The following is a 23,530-nucleotide window of genomic DNA, read 5'->3' on the forward strand; positions in this document are numbered from 1 at the left end:
CTCCTGCACGCATGCCTAGGCACCAGCTCGTATGCTTTGCACCGATCTCCTTTGTTTGCTTATCTCTTCTTTCTGGCCCCCCCGCTCACCTTTTTGTTGCCTCCCCTTTGCGCTGTGGTTTTGCCATCGATCGTTAACGCTGGCACCGTCCCTCGTTTCTGTCTTCTTCCTTCCCTTAGTCTAGTCAGTTTTCCTCCTCTCAACCCACCTTCTCTCACGTGGACCCCCCCCCCTAGGAACAGCGGCACCATCGACAATGGGGAAGGACGACCAAATGTGCGACATTCTGTTCAACATAAAGTTTGCGTCCAAGCAGATGACAAAGAGCGCTGCCGCATCGGAAAAGTCGGCGGAAAAGGAGAGGCTGAATGTCAAGAAGGCGCTGGAGAAGGGCAACCCCGAGGCAGCCCGCATCTATGCCGAGAACGCGATTCGCAAGCGCAATGAGAGCCTGAATTATCTCCGCCTTGCCTCCCGCCTTGACGCTGCCTCGTCACGCATACAAACTGCCGTGCAGATGAAGATGGTGACCAAGGCGATGTCCACCACAGTGAAGGGCATGGACAAGGTCCTCAGCTCTATGGACCCCATGAGAATTGCAACGGTGATGGATGCCTTTGAGCAGCAAGTCGGAACGATGGACGTGAATCTGGGCACAATGGATGCTGCCTTCGAGAACTCCTCAGCCAGCACGGTGCCGGTGACTGAGGTTGACTCATTGATGGAGCAGGTGGCTGCGGCGAACAATATTGATCTTAGCGCAAAGCTTAGCAATAAACCGCTGGGCAACAGCATTGCAATGCCTGAGCGGAAGCAGGATGTGGACGAGGACGACATTTCGGAGCGTCTCAAAGCTCTACAGGCGCTGTAAGGCCTTATACAAAGTGAAGAGTCGAAGGGTAGGGGTGCACGCTCCTCTCGTCTCAGTGGATAAATTTGAATAGGCAAAGTGGGGACAGCGATGTCTCACGTGAGCCGACTTCTCTTTCTCCTTTCCTCCATCGTGACATCGCTGCCGCGCTCTCTCATCATATTTCACGCAGCTCTCGTGTGCTGTGTAATCCTCTCCCCCAGTTTTGCAGAACGGACGGCTGTCGACTCTGTCCACTTCCTTTGGATTCACTCGAAACCGATTCGTCTTGTGCTTGCTTCTGCTTATTCGCTGCGCTTACTTCCACCGCTGACATACAGGGCCAGCGCTGTACGGCTGCTGTGTGGGTTGTGCGTATTTGCCTGTACGCTGTGCGCCTACCAGGGCGCCGTGTAGCGACCGAGGGATCTGCGTGAGGGGCGAGAGAGCCAGACACCCCACACACCCACACGGGAGCTTCACCGAACAAAAGAGAATTCGAGGCAACCGATAGGATGACTGTTAGCGAAGGGGGGGGAGAGGAGGTAGCGACACAGTATCGGAAAGGGAAAGCGAAAGGAAGAGTCTGGCTGAGCTACCAACAGCGGTGTGAGGAGAACATGACGGTGAGCACTTGAGGAGGGAGTGAATTCTACGAGAGGGTGGTTAGTACGCTGTTTACAAGGACTTCTGGCGGTGCACTTATCCCGTTCTATCCCTCTGCTTCCTTTCCTCATCGTCCTCTTCTCTCTCCAGCCCATGTAAGAGGAGAGATCTGTGAGCGTCTCAGACATGCTCACGCATCTATCCACTAGTGAGAGTTGCTCTACGTCTTCCAGTGTGTGTGTGTGTGTTGGATGTTTTTTTCTCTCCTTTTCGTTTCTTGCGCGTGAGGCGGCCACTTCACTCTTTTCTATTCTTCTCTCTTTGTCCGTCCTTCCCTGCCCCTTTTCTCTCGCCGCGTTTCGCAGCCCGTGCCCCCCGCCTGCCTGCCAAGCCCGTCTGCGACGGCGTGGCTGGCGTGTATTTGTGGCCTTGTTACCTCACATAACCCCCACCTTTTTTCCAGCCTTTTTTTTTTTGGGCGCCTTTTTCGCACATGCCGTGCTTATCCGCACCTACACAACGGAAAAGTACACGAGAAGAAGGGGCACACGCATGTCTACGTCGGTGGAGTCAATTTATATCGACGTTGCCTTGCCCCTTTGGTGTTTCGACCTGCGTTTGTGTAGCGGTGTTGGTGCGTGTACATATTTGCGAGCGGCCAGTCCGCTGTGTCTCTTCCTCGCGCGCGCGCGTGTGTGTGTCTTCGGTGGTGCCGTTTGCCGGCGTTCTTCTCCGCCTCGCTTTTTTTCCTTCGCTGCTTTTCCGCTCCGAATCGCTGATGGCGGCACGCAGCGATTCGGAGCGGACAACGAAAGAGAGAAGCCCACTTTTCTTTTCGAGTATGCCGCCCCAGGGCCAACGAGCCTCTCGGCCCAGGCCCATCACAAGGTAGGGGAGCGAAGAGCTACACAAAAAGGCCACAGCGGGGCCGGGTCTCTGCTATCGTGGCACTCGAGAGTGCCTTGTAAGCTTCAATGTGAAGGATAAGAACATCACGGACGAAAAAGAGCATGACGCGCTGCTGTTGCTGACACGTGGATGGGTGGAGGAAGTAGCAGGAATGGGACGGTGTGTGTGTGTGTGTGTGTCTGTGAAGAGAGGCGAGGAGAGAAGAAGGACATTCGAAAGCTGCGTGCTGTGTTGTCGTGAGGGGTGCGGAAGGCGCAATTCATTCTTCTCTGTGTGCGCGGGTATCCGTTCTTCTCACGCCAGTCCTTCCAGAACCTGCCCTCTACCACTCTCGCGGTTAGGGTCTGCCCAGCCACATACTTGGCTCATCAACTTGCATTCGATTTTCCTTCGCCCTTCTCTTCTTCCTCCGATGTGATTGACCTTGTACTGTTTTACCCTGGTCTTTTTCTTCATTATGCGCACCTTGTTGATGCCACTGCTACACACTCACGACGGATACGCCTCTCTTCTCTATCTGCATTTCCCCTTCAATCTCGATCACGCACGTGTGCACGCACAAAGGGTCTACTGCGCACTGGAGCCGGCCCAGGGATAGGCACACGCGTGCGGGGGTGTTTTTCTCTTCCTTCCGATTGTGCTTCTTGGCTTCTGTTCTATAGGCGCGAAGAGCAGAGGTGCCTAGCACAAGTACACGGCGAAGCAACATCACCGTAGCGCTCCACTCCTTTTTCTCTCACGAAACAGTAGCTGCAGCCAAACGGACAGACAGGCACAAGCACACATCCCCGCCTTCTCTCTTTGCTTCCATTCCGTGGTACGCTTGCTCTCCCTCTGCGGCTTTTTTTTTTCGAAGCTCAGCGCACGCCTGAAGCCTACTCCGCATCTCTTCATTTCTTCGTCTTTTTGTTTTGTTTTCTTAAAGACCTAGGCCCAATGAAACGCGGAGCGAAGCGGACGTCGCGAGACGGGGAGGATGCCCCTGGAGCGCGCATTCGCACCAAGGATGCGAAGGAGATGCTAAAGGAAGAGGAGGCGCTTCGGCAGCGTGAGCTCGAGGAGGCGAAGCGGCAGGTGGAGCTCGAGGACGATGACGGCAGCTGGGAAGATGACGAGGGCGACGTTGAGGACTTCGAAGACGACGACGAAGAGGAAATCATCGAGGCGAGCGACGAGAACGACGATGAGTACGCCGAGTTCCAGAAGGAGTCCTCGGCGCACATTACGAAGGGCCTCAAGTCTATCTCCTTCAAGGAGGCTGGCCAGGCAGATTCCGACGACGATGACGAGACCGGTGGTGCTGCAGCGGTGTCGGTGTGGCGCGGTGACATCGACGGTGCCACCGTCGGCGAAGCAGAGGGCGGTGAGCCAATGAAGCTAGAGTTCTCGAACAAGGCCTACGACGCCTTCTTCCAGCTGCGCACCGAGTATCCCTGCCTGTCCTTCGATGTCGTGAAGGACAACAAAGAGAACCACACCAAATACCCGCTTTCCACGGTGCTGGTGTGCGGCACGCAGGCGGATGAGCAGGCCCGCAATGAGCTGCTGGTGCTCTACGTAACGAACATGTGTCGTACCAAGTATGATGTAGCCAGTGACAACGATAGTGAGGAAGATTACATCGGTGAAGAGGACGATAGCGAGGAAGACGAGGACGACGCGGTCGACGAGGACGTGAACGATGGCGAACCAGTGGTACACCACCGCGCCATCAAGCACTACGGCACCGCCAACCGCGTGCGCTGCTGCCCGCAGAACAACCCCGCGAGTGGCAGCCAGCTCGTGGCCGTGTGGTCTGACGCAGGCCACGTGCAGGTCTTCGATATTGGGTCGGAGGTGCGTGCTCTGACGGACTTCTCGAACTGGTCAAAGGAGCAGGCACAGGTGTGGAAGCAGCAGTCGGATGGGGGGCAGGGCAAGAAGGCTCAGCCGCTGAAGTTCTGCACTCCGTCGACGTCGCACAAGACGGAGGGCTATGGACTCGACTGGAGCTCAGTGCAGACGAACGTCTTCGCATCGGGTGATTGCGCCGGCTCCCTGTTTGTGTGGCAGCCCACTGACGACGGCCGGTGGAAGAGCGTGGCGAGCAGCATCGCACCTGGCGCCATGTCGATTGAGGAGATTCAGTGGAGTCCGACGCAGGCAGACGTGCTCATCACCACCCGTGCCGGCGGTGCAGTGGAGGTGTGGGACACGCGCGACATGCGGGCCTGCAAAATTTCTTTTCAGGCGGACTCCTCCGACATCAACGTGGCTGACTGGAACCGTGCCCGTCAAGCATCACACCTGCTCGTGACGGGTGCCGAGAGCGGCGCTGTGTCGGTGTGGGATCTTCGGCGCATTGCCACTCCGGAGCCGATCCAGCGCATCGCACTTCACAAGAAGGCCATCACATCCGTGGAGTTTGCGCCACACAACGAGAGCGTTTTGTCTGTTCTCAGCGATGATGGATGCTGCACTCTGTGGGACCTGTCACTCGAGCGCGATGTTAACGAGGAGCAGGAGGCGGTGGGCGAGTTGTTTAGCGGGAGGCTGAAGGAGTACCCCGATCAGCTAATGTTTCATCATCAGGGACTGGTACACCCGAAGGAAGCGCACTGGCACATGCAGGTTCCTGGCCTGGTGGTGACAACGGATTACGAGGGCCTTCACCTATTCCGTCCTATAAACTGGAAGTCGTTGATGCGCTGAGGAAAGTGGAGGGTGAGAGTGCAGCAGCTGAGAAAGAGGTGCTCTCGAGTTGTTTTCAAGCGCCACGAAGTGGGATGGGGACGGGGGGCGTGCGGCTCTTTTCGATGTGTTTGGCTTTCCCGCTAACCGCCATTTAGCTGCGGCTTCTTTGTCAGACTTCCTTCTCGTTACCCCCTTTCCTCGTCCTCTCTCTTTCTGCCACCCTCTTCTCTAACGGAAAAGATGTGAGATGTGACGCTGTATTTTTTTCTTCCCTCTCCCCCTCCTCACCCTTCGTGTGCAGTGGTGTGTGTCGCTGCGCTTTGTTGCGTCTTTGTCAAGTGCGCTCTTGCGCGCTCCAATGTGTGTCATCGTGGGTGCTGTGGCGTGCGAGCAGGAGACACCCGCCATCGAGGAAAACGAAAAGAGCTTGTTGATAGCAACGGAGTGGCGAGGCCAACAGCAGCGACGTCCACTAGCGCAACCAGCGCGAGAGAGAGAGAGGTGTAACTGACAGGCTCGAATAATGCGTGACAACGCCGACGCGTTTTGACAAACTGAAAACGAGAAAAAAAACAAAGTGGTGGCCATTGTTTCAGGTGCTGGGTGGCGATGAAGCACGACCATACACTCATTCAAAATCTCAGGGCCTTCACTGCATGGCACAGTGTCTGCCACCATTCAAAAGAGCTCTGAGAAGCTTGCAGTGTGTGTGGTTCTACTGTAGCGGTGATTGTACACGCGTGTGAGTGTTGGGGCATTCTACTGCCTGATGCTCTGACCCCTCTCTCTCTCTCCCTCTCCCCCTTACACACACACACACACACACACACACACACCCATTCTCCTTCTGTGGCATACACGCACCTGTACGATTGTTTTCTTCGCTACACCACCAAGTGTTTCTGTGGCCAGAAACAGAAGCACAAGCAACACCTGAAAAGCGGGTAAGGCACTATCCAAGATTCCCGTCTGCTCCCCGCTTTCATACTCACTCCCTTCCCGAAGTGCCCCTCGCCTACCCGCACGCGCATTACGATCTTGCCAGCACATTAACTAAATCATGAACCTTTTTCTGCATATCACGGTGCTGATCGTGAGCTGGAGTCTGGACAACACCGATCCGGATATCCAACATCGAATCTATTTCACCTTTGTGGTAGTGCACGTCGCGATTGCGCTCACGGCGATCTACATCTTCTTTTCGATTTGGCGCTGCAATGACGACACCCTAATCCGAGTCAAGGACCCCTACACCGACAAAGAGAGCATTCAGAAGCACTGGGAGTACGACCTCGGGAAGCTGCGTGACCTTACGGTGTCGTCGATCGGCTTACCTGCTGTGCTCAGCGCGTTCTTGGCCTCGACCTACGGCATCTTCTTCCCTCTGTTGCTGCAGAGCCTTAACAACCCCAAGGCGTTGTACCAGTCGGAGCTGTTCCGCCTGCACGTGAAGGGGGAGAAGGCGGAGTGCGACCTGCTTCGTCCGTGGAAGGAGTCAAACGTGATACCCGAATGGGCGAAGGCTCTCTGGAATAGGAGCGAGAAGAGCTCGGAGAAACTGCTTACCGGCAGCGGGGTGGGGCCGCAGAGCCCTACAGGAGGCAGCAAGGCATCTCACAAGCGCAGGTAGGGCTGCTGCATCGCGGCTGTCCCTCCCATGAGAGGAGCGGAGGGTGTCTATCACTTGAAGGCAGGTTAGTCCAGGTGAAGTGCCCTGCCACTGCTGCCCTCCCCCCGTCCTCTTCGTCTGTTCTTCACTTGGGCCTATTCCCTCCTAACCCCCTCCGTGCTAGCGTATCTGTAGCAGTAAAAGAACAAGAGCAGCGAAAAATGGAGCTAAACGAACCAACCGCATGTGACGCCGCGCATACACTGACCATCTCCGTACAAGCAGCCGATAAATTCAGTTGGTGGTACCTTCTGAAAGAGAGGCGTCGATCGATGGAGGGCATTCTGGGAGGGGACATTGCTCACTCCAGCAACGCAGAGAGAAAGTGAGGTCGTGGGGCCACTCCTCCTCACACTTCTGTGTGGTATGTGCGCGATATGAGCTCGTATACGGAGTGTTGCAGACACACCAACTCATGTGGGTCAGGAAACAGCAGCTGTGAAGGCAGTGCAGACATGCCCGAGAAGGGTTCCTCTCCCTTTTATTTTACTCTATACCGATTGCGCTATGTACTGCCTCAATCTTTCCTATATTGTTCCCACCACTTTCTCTTCTGCTCTCCATTTTCTTCTGCTCACCGGATCGCTCTCTACGCTGTGCAGCGAAAAGGAAAAGGCCTGACGACACCCGCAGCTACACGCACGCCGTTGGCACCGCCTTGCCCACTCGTATTGAGGGTCGTCCATCTACGACACGCACAAATCTTGACAATGTCGCTGGCGAGAAGCAACTGCGGCTTTTGCCAGTACTTTCACGCTCACCATGACGCTGTTCGATGCCCCTGCTCCGCGTGTTGGAGTCGCCGTCGCAGTGGCGACTCTGCCAACGCCGCTGGACAGATTGCACTTTCCCAGTCAGTGAATGTGGCACCGGCATTGAGCCGCGTCGCAACCTCATTCCGTGGTGACAGCGCTGTAGCGGTGGCTTCAGCCGCAGGTGTGGAGGCGGCACCGGCAGTTTCTGAGGGACCGTGTCCGCACAGTGCCGAACCGTACCACCACTGCCGGAGCTGCGTCCTGCCTCCCTATTTTGCGCGTCAGCAGGCTCACTGGGATGGCCACGCAGTTGTGTGCGCACCCAGTGTCCACCTGGACGCAGGGTGTGGCTGCGCTGCAACGCGTCGATGCCGCCGTGGAACTAGTTGCGCCAAAGTGCCGATGCTACCTCTCCCTCAGTATGCTGCGCATGAAGTGCCGATTATGGGGCCGCTAGCATCTCTCTATATCAAGTCGTAGAATGTCGCACGTTGCACAACCGCCGAGCAGCCACTCATCCCTTATCCGAACGTAATCGTTACGCACACACGCACACACACACACACATGTGAGTGTGCACAGGCGCACTGTTTTGCGCCTCTCTTTGATGTGATAGCTTTTTTCACCTGCTGTGTAGGACCTCCCCCCGACCCCCGCCGCCGCCCTTTCAGCTGCACCGCCTACCTTGCTCTTCTCTAGACTCGAGTTGCACAATAGATCTGACTCGGTTGTGTCTCATTCTCTCTCGCGTATGTGCATGTGCGCCCTCTACACAAGTCAGATCTTGTGCTTCACAAAGAAGATTCTCTGCGGCGCTTGTGCGTCTTTGCGTGCCGGCACCGGCATAGGCGGCCTCTTCTGTCGCTACTTCGCTGTCCCATTGCCTCTCCCTTCTCTCCTTTGTTTTGTTTTTCATTCATTCTCTTTCTTTCACTCGTTTTCTGCTTCGCTTATCCGACTTCACGCCACCTTCATACAGCAGCAACAGACGCGTGTCCCCACGTCTGCAGAAGTACGCGCACGTCTCCCCCTTTTTTCTTCGCTGACTTCACGCTCTCACTCTTCCTTCCTTACCTGCGTAGCTCTGCCGTGTGCTTCTCTCTTCATTCCTTCCTCTGCCAACAACTCCCATTGCCTTCCACTAACGATCGAAGCATAAAAGACACAGGGGCAAAGCCTCACATAACCCAAAGAACAGTAGAGCCATTGCAACCACTTAAAGCAAAAAAAGGAGGTACGCTGGCAGTTGGCCGAGCGCACCTACGCGCGCATAAGTAAGCTGGTAGAGACGTATACATTTCTCAGCTTTTCTCTCCGATTTTGGGAGCCTGCGCGAGTTTTTCTGCTTCATATCATTCTCTTAGATGTCTGCAAACACACCCCAGCATCACAAGGGGCATCAAGTCGCCGCCGGGGAGACCTTCTTCTACCGTCATCATGTGCGCCCAGGAGTAGAGACGGCCTTTCGCATTCGGCTCATCTCTGGCACCGCCAACCCGGACCTCACGGACAACGTAGCCAAGTGTCTGAACGTGGACAAGTGCCGCACGGAGATCAAACGCTTTGCTAATGGGGAGCTCAATATTAAGGTGGTCGACAACGTTCGCGGGGATGACTGCTTCATCATTCAGCCGACTGCCGGCGGCTTCGACACGGACGTCAATACAGCCATGATGGAGCTGCTGCTGCTGGTGCACACTCTGAAGTTGTCTTCCGCCAAGCGCATTACGGCTATTGTGCCGTATTACGCGTATAGTCGCCAGGATCGTAAGAGCGAGCCGCGTGTGCCGATCTCTGCCTCCGCGGTGGCACAGCTTCTGCAGTGCATGGGTGTCGACCGTGTCGTGACGATGGATCTGCACTGCGGTCAGATACAGGGCTTCTTCCGAAACATCCCAGTGGACAATCTGCTCATGTTCCCCGAGTTCGCAACGTACCTGATGCGGCAGCCGTGGTTTGACAAGAACGAAACTGTGGTAGTCTCGCCCGATGCCGGCGGCGTCGAGCGTGCCAACGTGCTGGCCGATCGCATCGGCGCTAGCCATATTGTCACCATCCTGAAGCGTCGCAAGGAGGCGGGCGTGGTGGACTCCATGCAGACAGTCGGTAATGTCCAGGGCTACACGTGCGTCATCATCGACGATATGGTCGACACCGCCGGCACACTGTGCAAGGCATGCGACCTGCTGAAGGAAATGGGTGCAACGCGTGTGATTGCCTGCGCGAGCCACGGCATTTTGACTGATCCGGCGTGTACCCGCATTAACGCCTGCGAGGCACTGGAAGAGCTAGTGGTGTCCGACTCGATTGATCAGCGTCTGAAGACGGCTAGGTGCGATAAGCTGACTGTACTGACGACGGCACCGCTGCTGGCGCAGGCGGTGCACAGCCTCCATAAGGAAGCTTCGCTGTCTTCTCTCTTTGTGAAGGTGTAGCACCACGTTCTGTGACACGGGAAAGGGGGCTTGCTCGGGTGCGCATCCCCGTTGTTTTCGCACTCATACACGCAGGCAGGAAAGCGGGCAGCGGCAAGCAGGAATACAACCAAACTCTAACGCAATACTGAGAGAGGCGAAGTGGAACCTCTTCAGCATTTCTTTCCTGTCCTCATTTTTCTCTTCCTTCCCTTGCTGATCTTTCACGTAATACATTTATTTATCTATTTATTTCGTTTAATGTTGAAGTGCGGGACGTGTTTCTCTCTCTCTCTCTGTTTGTGTCTGCAGTGATGTGCAGTGTGGAGAAGACAGTCCCACACCCACAAACGCGCACGCACACAATGCTATTCCCCGGACGCCTGCACCATCTTCGCCGGGTCGAGGGGGTCTCACTGGAGGTTCACCGACCCCTTTCTGATAGCCTGAAAGCATGCGACGTAGGTATTCGTGTAATGCTTGCATGAGCTCTTATTTTGTTCTCGTCCCATGTGTGTGTGTGTGTGTGTGTGTGTGTGTGTGTGTGTGTGTGTGTGTGTGTGTGTGTGTGTGTGTTGGAGTTTGCGAAAGGCCTCCCCCTTTTTATTTTTTCTTTCTGTTTCAGTTTTCCGCATGTTTTCTGCATATTAGCGCAATTGTGGTCATTTATAAACAACGAACGAGACAACAACAACAGCCAAATGAGTGAGGCTTGAAGAAAAGGAAAGGAGGGGAGGGGAGGGGGGGGGTGCCATAGCGTACTGTGCATGGCAGATTGCAGCATCTTGTGCCGCCTCACGGGACACGGCTGATGCTTCTCAAGGCATACCACGCGAAGGGGGACGCCATGTTCTCTACCTTTCCCGCTGGGGGAGGGGGGGGTTTGCGTATTCGTGAGAGGTGAGGTGACATCGACAGCTGGCACATGGGTGTGTTGGAGTACCTCTGCCAGGCACTGAAAGCCTCCAGGGATGAAGTGGGGTGGGGGGAAGAGCGAGAGCCAGAACCCCACTGTGCCACCTCTTCGTTGAATGAGCGCACGCCGTCGCAGGCGTGTCGACGCAGTATTCAGTGCTTGCGTCGTTTCTACTCTGAAACTGTTTTCGGTTGTTCAATACCTTCCTCCGCCGCTCATTCGAGCTTCTCCTCTCTTTAACCTCTGCGCCTCCCCTTTGTTTCTCTACAGAAGTGCGCGTGCGCCCCTACAAGCGCGAATTGGGTCCGAGTCACACAGTGTTTTGGATAATCGTTTCGTTTGCTCTCTTTTTTTTCCCCTGCACCATTACGCCTGCTTTCTCCCTTTCCCCTTGGTAGAAAGGGGCACCTCGTTGACTGCGCGCGCGGAGTTGCACGTGCATCTTACATGTGTGGCGGCATTGGCGTTCTTGTCAGCTGTGCGTGGCGGTAAGGGGAGGCTGAGACGGAGCGCGTCTTGGGCGAGGTTTACGCGAAGTCTTGTGTGATTTTCTTCGCATGCTTCTCTCGTGAGCACATTATAGCCGTAGATATCTATGCACACACACAGACACACTCACACACACACACACACACACACACACACACGCATCACATAGCCCTCGGCTCCGCCTTGCAAGCCCTACGGGAACAAATTGTTTGGCGGTCGAAGTGAAGTGAAGATAAGCGCGGTCTTGTGGACAGACGTGCAGCGTCACGCTTGCACACCCCATCACCATCCTTGACGGACTGCCCCTTTTCTTTCTGCTATTGGCTTCGAGTGTCCCTGTGCATTCACGCTCTCTTCTTTTTTTTTTTCTGCTAGAACTGCTCATACCTGGTGCTGACTTGAAAGAAGAACCTGCCGGTGAGTCGGACACCTACGAAGGCACAGAGAGCAGAGATAGCGAGTGGCAAGGCGGACAACAGCGGCAACTTGAACGTGGTCGAGACAACGAAGGGCACTCCGCAGTGAAGCGCGCCGCGCGAAGAAGGCGTGCCTTTCTCTCTGTGCTGCTTTTTCTTCCCCCCTTTTTTTATTTCGCGAGTCTCGAAGAGGACAACCGCCACAGAAAGCGAGAGAAAAGCACAGCGCCTCCTCTTCTCTTCTCTCTCTCGTAGGCTCCTCGCGCGCGCGGGCTCTTTCTTTTACTCTCTCTGCTTCTCTGCACACTTTGCTTTTCTTCTCCACCCCCCACCAGTGCTTCTCTCTTCCTTCTCTTCCCCCGAATTTTCACGACCTTTGCGAGGTTAGCTTGTTGGCCCACACTCTGAACTGCAGCCGTGCACGTGCGCTGCGTGGACTCACCTCCATTGCGTCTTGATCTTCCTGCTTGTGGTTTCTATTTGCACTTGCCATCCTATCTTTCTGCTGGTTCCCTTCTCCATCTTTCACGAAGAGAAACTTCTTACACACGAACACGCGCAGCGAAGGGGCGCAGTGCTCGAGTGCAGAAGTTACTAGCCAAATCTCCACTTGTGCTTTTATCTTCAAGAGTGGTGCGCTTGCCAGTGCGCGCGCCTGAATCACTCCACTGCATTTTTTTCCTTCTTCCAGAGGGCAGCCGGACCAAAACAACCGATTAAGTGCATTTTTCGCATCGGCGCCTACTGTCAGGCTCTCTGTCGGACCACGTATGTCGTCTGGTCACGTATCTTCGTTTCACAGCAGCTCGGACTGCAGCACGGCGCATGTTTCGTTCTCTCGCCAAAGCAGCGACGATACTGATGGCATGGGGTCCAGCATCTTCCCTGAGACCACAAAGCAGATCAATGCGTCACTGGCGCCGACCGCAGCCTCAGCCGTGACACTACCTGCGTCGGATGCCTTTGCCTCTCCAAGGAGTGGGCCCACTGCCCCTGGTGAGATACTGGCAAGCTACACACCTACTCCCAGCTCAGCGCGAAGGGGCGCTACGGGCCGCCAGCGGATTTCTTCACCCAACAGCAATATGCCTGCAGCACTGCCGACTTCATTGTCGCTGCTGGCACCCAGTTCACGTGATGCCAGGAGCGACTTGCAGCGCGGGGCGAAGAACGTAACTAGGGCGAGTGGCTCAAACTCCCTCCCTCCGCTGCCACCTTCCATGCAACAGTCATCTGTGCTTTCGGCATCCGGCAGCGGTTTAGCTAGTCAGTATCCGTTGACTCCTGCGCGCGAGTTGAGGGCTTCTATGCCCGATGGATCTCTTCGTAGTGGTACGGGTACTGCGGCCCAGCCACTGGCACAAGTAACGACCGCAGCAGACGACAAGAACAGCTGGTGGACTTCGGTGCGCCAGCTTGTCTCTAATCGTGGCGAGCAGGTGAACTCTTACCTGGAGAGCCTTGTCAACCCTGGTGGCACTGCTGCTGCTGCTGCTGCCGAAGCGCGTGCCGCGTATGCGGCGCGCTTGCGCGAGAACACGAGACCGCCTCGCGTTCCCACGCGCCGCGCCGTAACGAGTCGCTCCACTTCACTGATTTCCGGCACCGGCGTGACGTACGACCCCACCCGACGTAGCCTACCGACACGCCCGCCGTCCTTGTCTTCCACCTACAGAAGCCGACGTACCCTATTCGAGCCGTACAACAACACACTGATGCCCCCAGACGACCCGGACTCACGCAAAAGTGAAGGGCCTTTTGAAGTGCCGCTTGAATTGGTCGTCATCGATCCATCCCAGGATCGCCTCTTGTGGAACAACCCGAGCACTGCGCAGCCTGTCGTGAAAATTGCGAACCAGGACGCCATGAACGACTCCTTCATGGGCGCTAACGACGAAACTGACTCGGACGTCGACGGCTACGATGGCGAGCCGAATGCGTACGTGGTGGATCTCCTGTCGGCACTGCGCGGGTATCAGTCGAATCAGTCAGAGCCATTTGGGCACCTTGTCGCCGCGGCGCTGGCGTCGCGGTCGAAGGAGATGCCGGTGCGTGGCTTCGAGATTGCCGCTGCGGAGCACAACCTGTACCTTGTGCGAATGATTCTCGACTCTGGCACGCTGGACGAAACGGATGTGGAGGCGCAGCGCAATGTGCAGGAGACCATGGATGAACTATTTTCTATCAACCAAGGGGAGCTGAGCCCCGCCATCTACGAGTACCTCACCTCCTTTTTTCGCATGCCTTTTGTGCGGCTCTCGCACAAGCAGTACACCCTGCTCAAGCGTAGCGGCTTCGAGTACATCAAGCTCATGTACGATCACCAGCACGTCCTGCCTGACGAGCCCCTGCACTCCATTCTGATAAACCAGTCCCGCGCGATGCAGATCATCAACCTGATTTTTATGATTGTGCAGCTGTGCGCGATTGTTTTCTCCACCGTGGCGATCGCGCTGGTGCTGGTGAACTGGATTTTGGCGAACAACGGCAGTCTCCAGAGCTACGGCTTCTACACACTAATTGTCTTTGGGGCAGGCTGGGCTCTGAATCTGATCTGCATCATCTGCACGGTGCGGACCCGGCAGGACGAGTCGCAGTACGAGCCCAGGAATGAAGACGGGGAGTACTTGTTGGTGCCGTCACCTTATGTTGCGGTGGTGCCAGTGCTGCCGCTTTTCGACATCTTCTGCCTCATCGCCTACTTCCGTGCGCTGCGGCAGAAGCGCATGATTCTGGCCCATAACATCGTCGCCTGCAGCCGCGTCTCTAGCATTTTCTACGCAATAATATTTGCCTTTCCGCAGCTCATCACGCAGGCGTACTTCAACAACATTGAAGTCAGCATCGACCCTATGTGGCGGCATCGCTGGCCTTATATTGTGCTCCTCGTGGCCGCGACCGCGCAGTGGTGCGTGGCGCTGTTCGGCTACGCCTGGTTTCTTTTAACGCACGATTCAATCGACGGGTTTGGCTTTGCCTGCTTCGACATCGGCAAGGAACCCCACCCACTGGAGCGACATAGCGCGGTAGCGCACGTGCTACACTACGTCATGGCATCACTGCTGGAGACGAACATTTTCCTCCTCGCCACGGCCGCAATCCATCTGCCGATGAGGATATGCAACTCGTACAACATTGCCATCGTCGTTCTTTCCAGCATCACGATCGTGTACATCCTCGTCGTGTACATCTTCATAATATTGAAGGAGGCGTCAACGGTGCGCATTAGCTTCTCCTGTGTTCCGCTGTTGATCATTCAGTTAGTTCTGCTCATCTTCTCGGAGAGGATCGACATGGCGGAGTGTGCCTCCTTACGGAACCTTTACTTTCGCCAAACCTTCATATTTGGCTACCTTAGTTGGGGCGCCTACTTTCTGCTGTTCCTTCTGTGGCTGATCCTCATGATTCAGTGGTGCGTGCTGTGGACAACTGAGGTGAACTTCTCTCCGCGTCTGCTGTGGCCGCTGGTGAGGAAAGACACGCGATTCGCAATACCGAACAAGAAGGACACATACGATTCGACCTCTCCTACCAACTCTTCGAACCTGACGCGGCCGGGGGGCGACGGTGGAGGAGCGGCTTTTGCACCCTCGTAGAGAGAGTGTGTGTGTGTATGTGTAGGGGAGGGAGAGGGGGGAGAGAGGCGCCAACAAAAAGGGTGAAGGTGCGATGCTGACGTGTAACCGCGCTTGAATTGATCATCCCGAACATCGAGCGGTGCAAAGGGGAGGCGCATCATCGACTACCTCCTGAGTGCTGATTCCAATTTGTGTATTGCTGCCCGTGCCACCAGCTGTTGGGGGTGGGGCGGGGGGCGGGAGGGAGGGACTGCTATGAGTGCTTGTGTGCATGCGGGGAGTGCGCATTGCCTCCTTTACAGGTGTCTTCGCGCTCCCTTCCCTGTTTCACTATTCCATTTTATTGCTGCCTTGTATATCTCTCAGTTTGCTTTTTTTTTTTCGCGCTTGCTTCGTAGATGAGGTGGTGGAGTGACAGCTTGGAGTCGGAAGGAGAGGCGAAAGCTGCGCTAAGAGAAGCTCCACGATGCCTGGGGGGAAGCAGACAGGCCCGGAGGCGGTTTTAGCGCGTGGACGCTGTTCTGAGGACGCCTTTTTTTATTTGCTTCTCTACTATATTGCCGTCAATGAACGTGCCCTCTCTTGGCTGCTGGAGATCGCTGCCCTCCTCTCTTATGGCACTTACCCGCAGTGTCTCATTCTCCCTCTCTACCTTCCGACTCCAACTTTTCGCCTCTGTCGTGCGTGTCACGGGAGGATTTCGGGAGTACTTGAGGGCCATCTGAAAGGGTGCGAGCGAAAAAAAAGTGGAGTAAAGGAATGACCTGCCACAGAGGTGCCGGTGTATCACGTGGTTGACTGCCGCAGCACAGGCGTACATCAAGTTGTCCTCTTTGTCTGTCTCTGTCTGTCAGTCGTAGCTACACCTTTGGCCTCTCTTTCATCTTGCCGGCTGCGTAAGAGTGCGCGACCACCACCTGCAGTGATCGGAGATATCGCCTCCGACGGACACACGAAAACACATGCACGCACCGAGTCGAACCACCTTTCCACGACACCGTTGCTTGACCACCGCTGTTACGTCATGCACTGCCGGCACACGCTCACGTCTCTTTGGCGTGTGTCGGCAGGGGCGACACCAGTGGACCTCAACACTTTCCCCAACCGAGTCGCCAGCTCTGTCATGTGCTTTCGACGAGGTCCACTCCCCGTCTTCGCCATGCAGTTCAGGTACCTTCGCCATACCTGCCCAAGCTTAGCGGCGAACCAGGGCTTCCCCGACACCACGGCTTCTGCAAGCGTCAATAAGACGAAAAGGAAGAAGCGCACTCTCTCACCCGAGGACATCCTCATGCGCCGCGTGAATGCGCTTGTTGGTAAGCGCAACGCTGCCGCTGCTGTGCAGACCGTCAAGAGAGCCCTCCAGGGGTCATGGGAGTCGCTAACGGATGGTGCGGAGCCTGCCGGCAGTGGCTCATCTGAGGCAGCTTCTTCAGGCGTGCTTTCCACTTCCCGCCCAGTGTTCTCGACGAAGGCCTTTGCAGCCGCGCTATTTGCCTGCGAGGCAATTGGTGACGCCGCATCCGGCCTGTCTCTCGTCGCCGAGGTGCGCCGGTTCTCCTCCAGAGGCATCTCGACGGAGTGGCTCCAGACGGAGCACGTGCTGTCGGTGATTTTGCGCCTCCAATGCGTGGCGGGTGACCGCGACGGCGCGACGCGCATGATTGCCTATCTTGAGCAGCACGGGCTTTTGCGCCTACGCAGCGCCTCGGCCTTCTTGCAGTACTGCTGCGGTGGGCTCAGGGACCGTCGACTTGCCTTTGCCGTATATGAGGCGGCACTCAAGCACAAAATCGAGCTTACCGAACCAGACTACGTTGCACTTGGCCTGCTGTGCGTGCAGGTTCGAGAACCTATCCGCACGCTTTTTTTCATGCTGCAGGAGATGCGCGAGCACGTTGCGGAGGTGAGCGAGAAAATGGTGCGCGAGGTGCTGGAGCCGTGGGTAAGGATGGCCAACGAAGACGCCACTGTCGGTCTGAGGCCTCGCGGGGTTCAAACGTCGTTGCGCCTCCACAGAGTCGACGACATGCATCACGTCCTGCAGCTGTCTGTTGCCTCGCCACCACCGTCGACTGGTGCTTCTGCGAGAGGTACCGTCAGTGCCAGCGACAGTGCTGCGGCTGCGCCACCTACCGGTACTCAGGTGTGTGGCGTCTGTCCAGCTTGTCAAGCGAAACTATCCGGGTACCCTTTCACAGCCGCCTGCCGTTCTCATCTTCTGCGCGAGTTAACGGAGCTGATCATTCCGCGGGCCTGCCGCAACCGCCGTGCAGTGCTCGGATTCGAGCACTGGAAGCGCTATATGCACGCTCGCCTGGACGCGGGCGATCTCGTCGACGTCTTCATTGACGGCGCCAACTTGGGCTACTATGGCCTGTCGAACTGGTACGATCTGGCCAAGAAGCAGCTGATGCTGCACCGCGGCGTCCCAGAGAGTCGAATCACCGGCAATGATTTGGACTTTAATGCACAGTGCCAGAGCACTGGCCGCGGCGTCGATGTAGGCGTGAACTTTGAGCTGATTGACGCTGCCGTGACGCTTGCCGTGGATACGTACGGAATGCACCGCCCACTCGTCATGTTGCATGAGCGACACGTCGAGCCGAAGTTCATGACGTCACAGAGCACCGCCATTGTGCAGCGCTGGAAGGATCGAGGGTGGCTCTACTGCTCTCCTACGGGGTTGAACGATGACCTCTGCTGGCTGTATGGCGCACTCCTCTTGACCGATCCGACGGACACGACGCCTACGCCAGTTACAGCAGCCTCCGTCTCCTCTCATCGCACGTTTGTCTGCACCAACGACAAGATGCGCGACCACCACTTCCGTCTCTTGAGCCCGAGAGCCTTCACACGCTGGCGTGACCGGCACCGCATTGCCTTCCGCTGCGCGCGTGTGGGGGATCGTACGGAGTTGCACTGGGAGCTGCCGGTTCCTTATGAGCGCTGCATTCAGCGACACGATGCCTACACCGCACCTTCGAAGCATGAGCCAGAAAAGCGGCCAACGCCATTGCACAACGTGGCGTTACACTCGGCGGCTCACACCGGCTCTCCACACGGGAGTGGCGTGGGGGCTATTACCTCGTGGCACATACCCTTTACCTCCGCGCCGCGAAGCGCGGCGGCCTCGGCTGTGCTCAGCGCACCTCACGATGGCAAAATTGTTCAGCACAGCTCTGATGGTGGGCAGCCCGCTGCGACGCCAAATGTGGAGGACAAGAGTGCTGCTCACCGTCCCTCAGTTCTCCTTCAGGAGGTAGGAAGGGAGCAGGTGTGGGAGGCAGAGGAGCCTATCGTCGTGGAGCAGGAGGAGACAGCGGGGGAGGAAGACGCTGTGGAGACCGCACCTGCACTTGCAGGTCCGTGGGTGTGTATCACTGTCCACGAAGAAGCGGTTGGCTGAGGTGATGAAGGCGGCGTGATTAGGCAAGGACGCAGTACCAACGGCACTGGGGAATGGGGAAGGCTGCATGCAGCGTGTGACTCCGCTAGACTTCTGACTCCTCCCTTTCTTCATCGTTGTATCTTCTTTGAGACTCTCCCCTCTCTATCAATCCCATAAGTGGGTAGGCAACACAGCACAAGAGGCACGCATTTATGATAGCAGACTACACACACGATGAGCCTGTCTGTCTGGAGCAGCGTGCAAGGCGGCGGTGGTGGGTGTTGGGACAGAGGACGTGAGGAATGGGGGGGGTTCGTCTTCTACACTGCACCGGAGAAGCGATGCGACACACACTGACCACACAAACCCTACAGACACGATAGAAGCACAACGTGGAGAGTGAACCGGCAGGATGCATGCAGGACCTGCTGCACTCTCATGACAGCTGCATTCGACCGTGTCATTATTCCCCGCATGCCCAGAGACTGCGGTGATGGCAACGTCGCTCTATTTCGTCACTCTCTCCCCTCCAATCTCTCTCCCTTCATACTCTTCAGAGAGGCGAAAGAGAGAGAGAGAGGGTGGAAGAGAAGACATGGGACGGGATCGAGAGGACCGTTACGCGCTTTTTTATGCTCATACAAGTACACTTTTCCCCTTTCTCATTTTGTCTCTCTTTCTCTCTGTTACTCGTTGCTGGTGCGTCACTCCTCTCTTCCCCTCGATCGCACACACGTTACATGAACGCATTTGGGCACAATCACTCCCACTCGTTGCTTGCGTCCTTCTTACCACCTCACGCAACGCAACTCTCCTTTCCTTTCTCTCCTCAATCAACACCCACCCACTGAATCTTTCATTTCTTTCGCAGTCTTGTAAGGTATTTCTACGCGAGGAGCAAAGATGACGAAGGGTACCACGTCAATGGGCCAGCGCCATGGGCGCACGCACATCTTGTGTCGTCGCTGTGGCCGCAACGCCTACCACGTCCAGTGGGAGCGCTGCGCTGCCTGCGCCTACCCACGCGCTAGCCGCCGTCGCTACAACTGGTCTGTGAAGGCCATCAAGCGCCGCCGCACCGGCACCGGTCGCTGCCGCTACCTGAAGGTGGTGAACCGCCGTATCGCGAACCACTTCAAGACCCTCAAGGCGTAAGTGATGGCGCAGGCCCACGCATTTTCTCTTGAGAACGTAGGCTGAAGGGAGGACGAAAAGCACAAGCAAAAAACACGCGCTATGCCCCCTTCTTCCTGGTTAAGTGGCAAAGGAAGGTGTAGAGGAGGTAGAGAGGCGGTGCTCGCCGATAAGCATACGCACACACACACACACACACACACACACACACACACACACACACACACACGCAGGCAGACACAGAACCGTGCTGTGAGGCCTCTTTCTTTAGAGGGGAGGCAGCGAGGGCAACTGAGTCGCGACTCGCACCGAGAGTGTAGAGATGTATGTGTTGTGTGCGTGTGTGGAAATGCGAGTGAGAGCGTGTCAGCCTACGTCCTCCTCTTGGCAGTACTCACGTCTCTCTTTTCTGCGTCTCCACACTCCTCGTTGCTTTGTGCAGCGTACCGCACGTAGACTACTGTCAAGACAGCCGCTTCCGCGGCACTTCTCCCCCCCTTTCTCTCTCTGAGTGTGTATGCTCTTCTCTTTTCTCATTTCTGCAAGACACCAAACATAAGAAACAAAAGGCAGTAGGGCAAACATCGAAAGACGCACAGAGCGAGCGAGGAAAAAGAGGGACCGGCAATCGCCTCTTTACCGCCTCTCGGCCTCCCTCTTTTTTCACTCACTCTGTGCAACATGAGCGCCCCCGGTCACACCTGCGCACCTTTGAGGGACGGGAACACCCCCGCCAGCATGCGTGCAGCACAAGGCTGCCTCACGGCCTTGTGCTGCATGCGTGTGTGTGTGTGTGTGTGTGACTTCCTTGGGGAGGGGGAGGCTGATAGGGAATCTGAACGCGTTGCGTCAGTGGGCGCCGAAGGTGCTTCGCCCTTTTTTTGGTCTTCTCTCCCACTCCGCTTCTCCTTGACGGTTACGCAGCTTGCAGAAGGAGTAGCACACGTTTCTTTTTCTTGTCGTGCTATGCAGAGGTCATCCGGCGGATTCTGCCTCACTGGTGCCCGCGAGACTCTGCGCAAGCTCAACTCGCTTCACTACATGCCTGCTTTGTGACATTCATCGCTGTCTCTCTTTCGCTCTGCTGCCATCTCATCCCCCTTTTCTAACGACTGAGTCCCCCCTGTCCCGCTCCATACACATTTGACCAACTGAGGGCGACGCTGCACAACCGTACAAAGACGAGGCAGAGGAGTGTAGTTGAGGAGTCAAACGCATCGTTATGGGGAGGAGAGAGACAATCACACTCGTATACGTCTCTCTCTCTCTCTGCTTGCGCGGGTGCACGTGCGTGTGCACTGGTGTCTATGTCGGAAGTAATTTTGCTTTCGCAGGGTCTTCACTCCGCTTTACCCCTACGTGAAGTACAGTTTTTTCCCCTCTGCTTATCCAAAGGAGGCGGTGGACTGGAATACACGCATACTCAGATTCACAAAGCGTGAGCGAGCGAGCGACTGCGTTCTACTTAGGAGGCAAGGGTGGGGGAGTAAGGGAAGGGCGACGCAAACGAATCCACGCGCACAGATCGCGTGAGATAACGTCGTCCTCTCTTTGTGAGTTTCTTTTCTGCTGCTTCTCCGCGCACCTCGGTAAGCGGAAGGAAACGGGGAGGCCGTTTCGCGACTCATCACCACCGCCTCGTGAGGAGCTGAGGTGCCATGAAGAACACAGGAAAGCCCTCCGTTGATGCTGCACCGCCACCGGAGATGGGCAGCACGGTGCACTCTACGACAGCAAAGCCTCCGTTGACATCAGTTGCCACCACACCGTCTTTGCCAGTCACTAACGCCCCTTTCTCATTGGACGGTTTTCTGGCCAACTTCAGCGGCGTAGCGGCTACCGCAACCAGAGATTCATCTGAGGATCCACAACACAGAGGCACAAGCCACCAAAGAGACTCCTCGGTGTACACCCCATTCGTATCCCAGCAAGGCGATGACGACATGTTTGACTTCTTCTTCTCTGCTGCCGCCTCCGGCACCCCGTGCGTCAGCGGCTCTGCCAACGGTGCCAACAGCGCGTCAGCAGGACCTCTGGTCGCAGACAACAACAACGGTGGCGACAGGGGTGGGCGACTGAACTTCGATTTTGCCTCCCTTTTTTTCCAGGGCGGAGAGGACGGTGCCTACCACCACAACGGACTAAGGTCAACTGAAAGTGACGGCGAAGGGGGAGGTGCAGATGCCAGCTGCACAGAGCGTTATATTCGTCGTGACAGCGGCGACATGGCAGAAGGCGCCAGCGAGGGCGTCCTGCCCACAATGCGCTTTTTTTTTCCGGATGATGGAGTAGCGCCGTCAATGGCTGATGGCTCTTTTGTTTCTCTTCCGGCCTCGTGGAGCGTTGAGTCGGCCGCCGGCACCGAAAACAGATACGCAGCGCCGCCGCAACCGCAGAGGCTAGAGGCAGTTAGGGAAGCTGTGGCCGAGTCAGTACGTGACGAGGCGACTCACACCGTTGCACGATCCGGTGCGACGCTGACGGTCGTGGCGTCTGGTCCGACACACATTGCTCCCGTGGATCGAACGCCCGTGAAGAGTGTGCCCTGCGAGAACGCCTCCTCATCGGCGATGGAGCACGAGTGCTCATTGGCAGAAGCTCTTGCCGCAGCGCCATCTTCGTTGGGCCTGCTCTCGGACGAGGAGTCCCAGCGCACAGCTGCGCCACTTTCGCGCTTCAGCGACGCTGAAGAGACGAAGCCAGATGACATGCCAGGCAGGTTTGTGGCGGATCATTCTTACCCGCAACCGGAATTGCTTGACGGCAGCATTGCACGAGGCGTGGCCGAGGTGGAAGCAATGGTCACCCTGACCCACAGTCGGCAACCCTCACAGCGTGTACCTCCCGCCTCGCTGCCGCACTCTTCGCATCTGCCAGACGGAGCTCCGGCAGCCGCAGTGGTTCCTGCAACGCCATCATTGCCTAGGAAGCCACCAACACCCCTGACGCCGCCGCCATCTGTGCCGTGTCGCCCAGAGGCCCCCTTACCGATCAGGATGCCTGGCAGCGACGCTACTAGTGTGGCCCTGCGCAAAGCTATCGAAGAAGCCGAGGAAATATGGACACATGGGCTCGACACGGAGTGCATTTCCAATCCTGAGGGCCGCAGCGCGGAGACGGGCATGTCATCTATCAGCACCACGTCATCTTCTTCCTCCGACGCGGTCTTTTTTGCAGAGGTGACTCAGCTGCAGCAGCAGGCGGCACGACTAACGGAAGACTCTGCCCGATCCGCCGCCTCTCTTCAAGCGCTAACGAGCGGCCTGCTTCGCATCCTCGGCCCACATGCAGCACTCTCAAGTCTCGTGGGAGAGCAGTACTCGAAGACACCTCTAGTGCATCTGCCGTGGTTCCTGATTGCAGTACTCGAGGGATTGTTGAACAACAACGCAGACGCAGACGATGAGGGCGGTGCCGCATTGAAGCAGGTAGAGGTGGCGGAAAAGCAACCGGTGTCACCGCGTCCCTGCAGCGATGCTGCTGAGATTGGCAGCAGCGGTGGCCATGCCGTTTGACACGCAGTACCACCGAATGAGGGGCCTTTCCCCCCTTCTCCCCCCAAGATATGAATAGCAAGGCCTGACATCTTGCTGTCCACCTCTCCAAAGCACTCGCTTCTTTCGCCTTTCTCTTCCCTCACGAGTGCGTCTCGCGTATGTCGAGTTATGTGGCAGCAATGAGCACGTCGAGGCTTTGTTGCGCGTGGCGTTCTGCCAGTGACGCGGCCATC

At 56.5% G+C, this 23,530-nt stretch overlaps 7 protein-coding genes across 7 annotated transcripts; all 7 read left to right on the forward strand.

Annotated features, from left to right (window-relative positions):
• Positions 1–256: 256 nt before the first annotated feature.
• LBRM_33_2180 (putative vesicular protein trafficking mediator) lies at positions 257–871 on the forward strand (the record flags this gene model as incomplete). Its single annotated transcript, XM_001567936.1, has 1 exon — positions 257–871. The coding sequence occupies one exon, from the start codon at positions 257–259 to the stop codon at positions 869–871; it is 615 nt and encodes a 204-aa protein (XP_001567986.1).
• Positions 872–3,301: 2,430 nt separating this feature from the next.
• On the forward strand, positions 3,302–5,056 carry LBRM_33_2190 (conserved hypothetical protein; the record flags this gene model as incomplete). Its single annotated transcript, XM_001567937.1, has 1 exon — positions 3,302–5,056. The coding sequence occupies one exon, from the start codon at positions 3,302–3,304 to the stop codon at positions 5,054–5,056; it is 1,755 nt and encodes a 584-aa protein (XP_001567987.1).
• Positions 5,057–6,098: 1,042 nt separating this feature from the next.
• On the forward strand, positions 6,099–6,668 carry LBRM_33_2200 (conserved hypothetical protein; the record flags this gene model as incomplete). Its single annotated transcript, XM_001567938.1, has 1 exon — positions 6,099–6,668. The coding sequence occupies one exon, from the start codon at positions 6,099–6,101 to the stop codon at positions 6,666–6,668; it is 570 nt and encodes a 189-aa protein (XP_001567988.1).
• A 2,158-nt stretch (positions 6,669–8,826) lies between these two features.
• LBRM_33_2210 (putative phosphoribosylpyrophosphate synthetase) lies at positions 8,827–9,897 on the forward strand (the record flags this gene model as incomplete). The annotated part of the gene is made up of 1 exon (XM_001567939.1): positions 8,827–9,897. One exon carries the CDS (start codon positions 8,827–8,829, stop codon positions 9,895–9,897), a length of 1,071 nt encoding a protein of 356 aa, XP_001567989.1.
• Positions 9,898–13,412: 3,515 nt separating this feature from the next.
• On the forward strand, positions 13,413–15,293 carry LBRM_33_2220 (conserved hypothetical protein; the record flags this gene model as incomplete). Its single annotated transcript, XM_001567940.1, has 1 exon — positions 13,413–15,293. The coding sequence occupies one exon, from the start codon at positions 13,413–13,415 to the stop codon at positions 15,291–15,293; it is 1,881 nt and encodes a 626-aa protein (XP_001567990.1).
• Positions 15,294–16,566: 1,273 nt separating this feature from the next.
• Positions 16,567–18,684, forward strand: LBRM_33_2230 (conserved hypothetical protein; the record flags this gene model as incomplete). The annotated part of the gene is made up of 1 exon (XM_001567941.2): positions 16,567–18,684. One exon carries the CDS (start codon positions 16,567–16,569, stop codon positions 18,682–18,684), a length of 2,118 nt encoding a protein of 705 aa, XP_001567991.2.
• A 3,341-nt stretch (positions 18,685–22,025) lies between these two features.
• On the forward strand, positions 22,026–23,315 carry LBRM_33_2240 (conserved hypothetical protein; the record flags this gene model as incomplete). Its single annotated transcript, XM_001567942.1, has 1 exon — positions 22,026–23,315. One exon carries the CDS (start codon positions 22,026–22,028, stop codon positions 23,313–23,315), a length of 1,290 nt encoding a protein of 429 aa, XP_001567992.1.
• Between the last annotated feature and the right edge of the window lie 215 nt (positions 23,316–23,530).

Source organism: Leishmania braziliensis, chromosome 33 (genome assembly GCF_000002845.2).
Source record: "Leishmania braziliensis MHOM/BR/75/M2904 complete genome, chromosome 33".
NCBI classification, from domain to species: domain Eukaryota; phylum Euglenozoa; class Kinetoplastea; order Trypanosomatida; family Trypanosomatidae; genus Leishmania; species Leishmania braziliensis.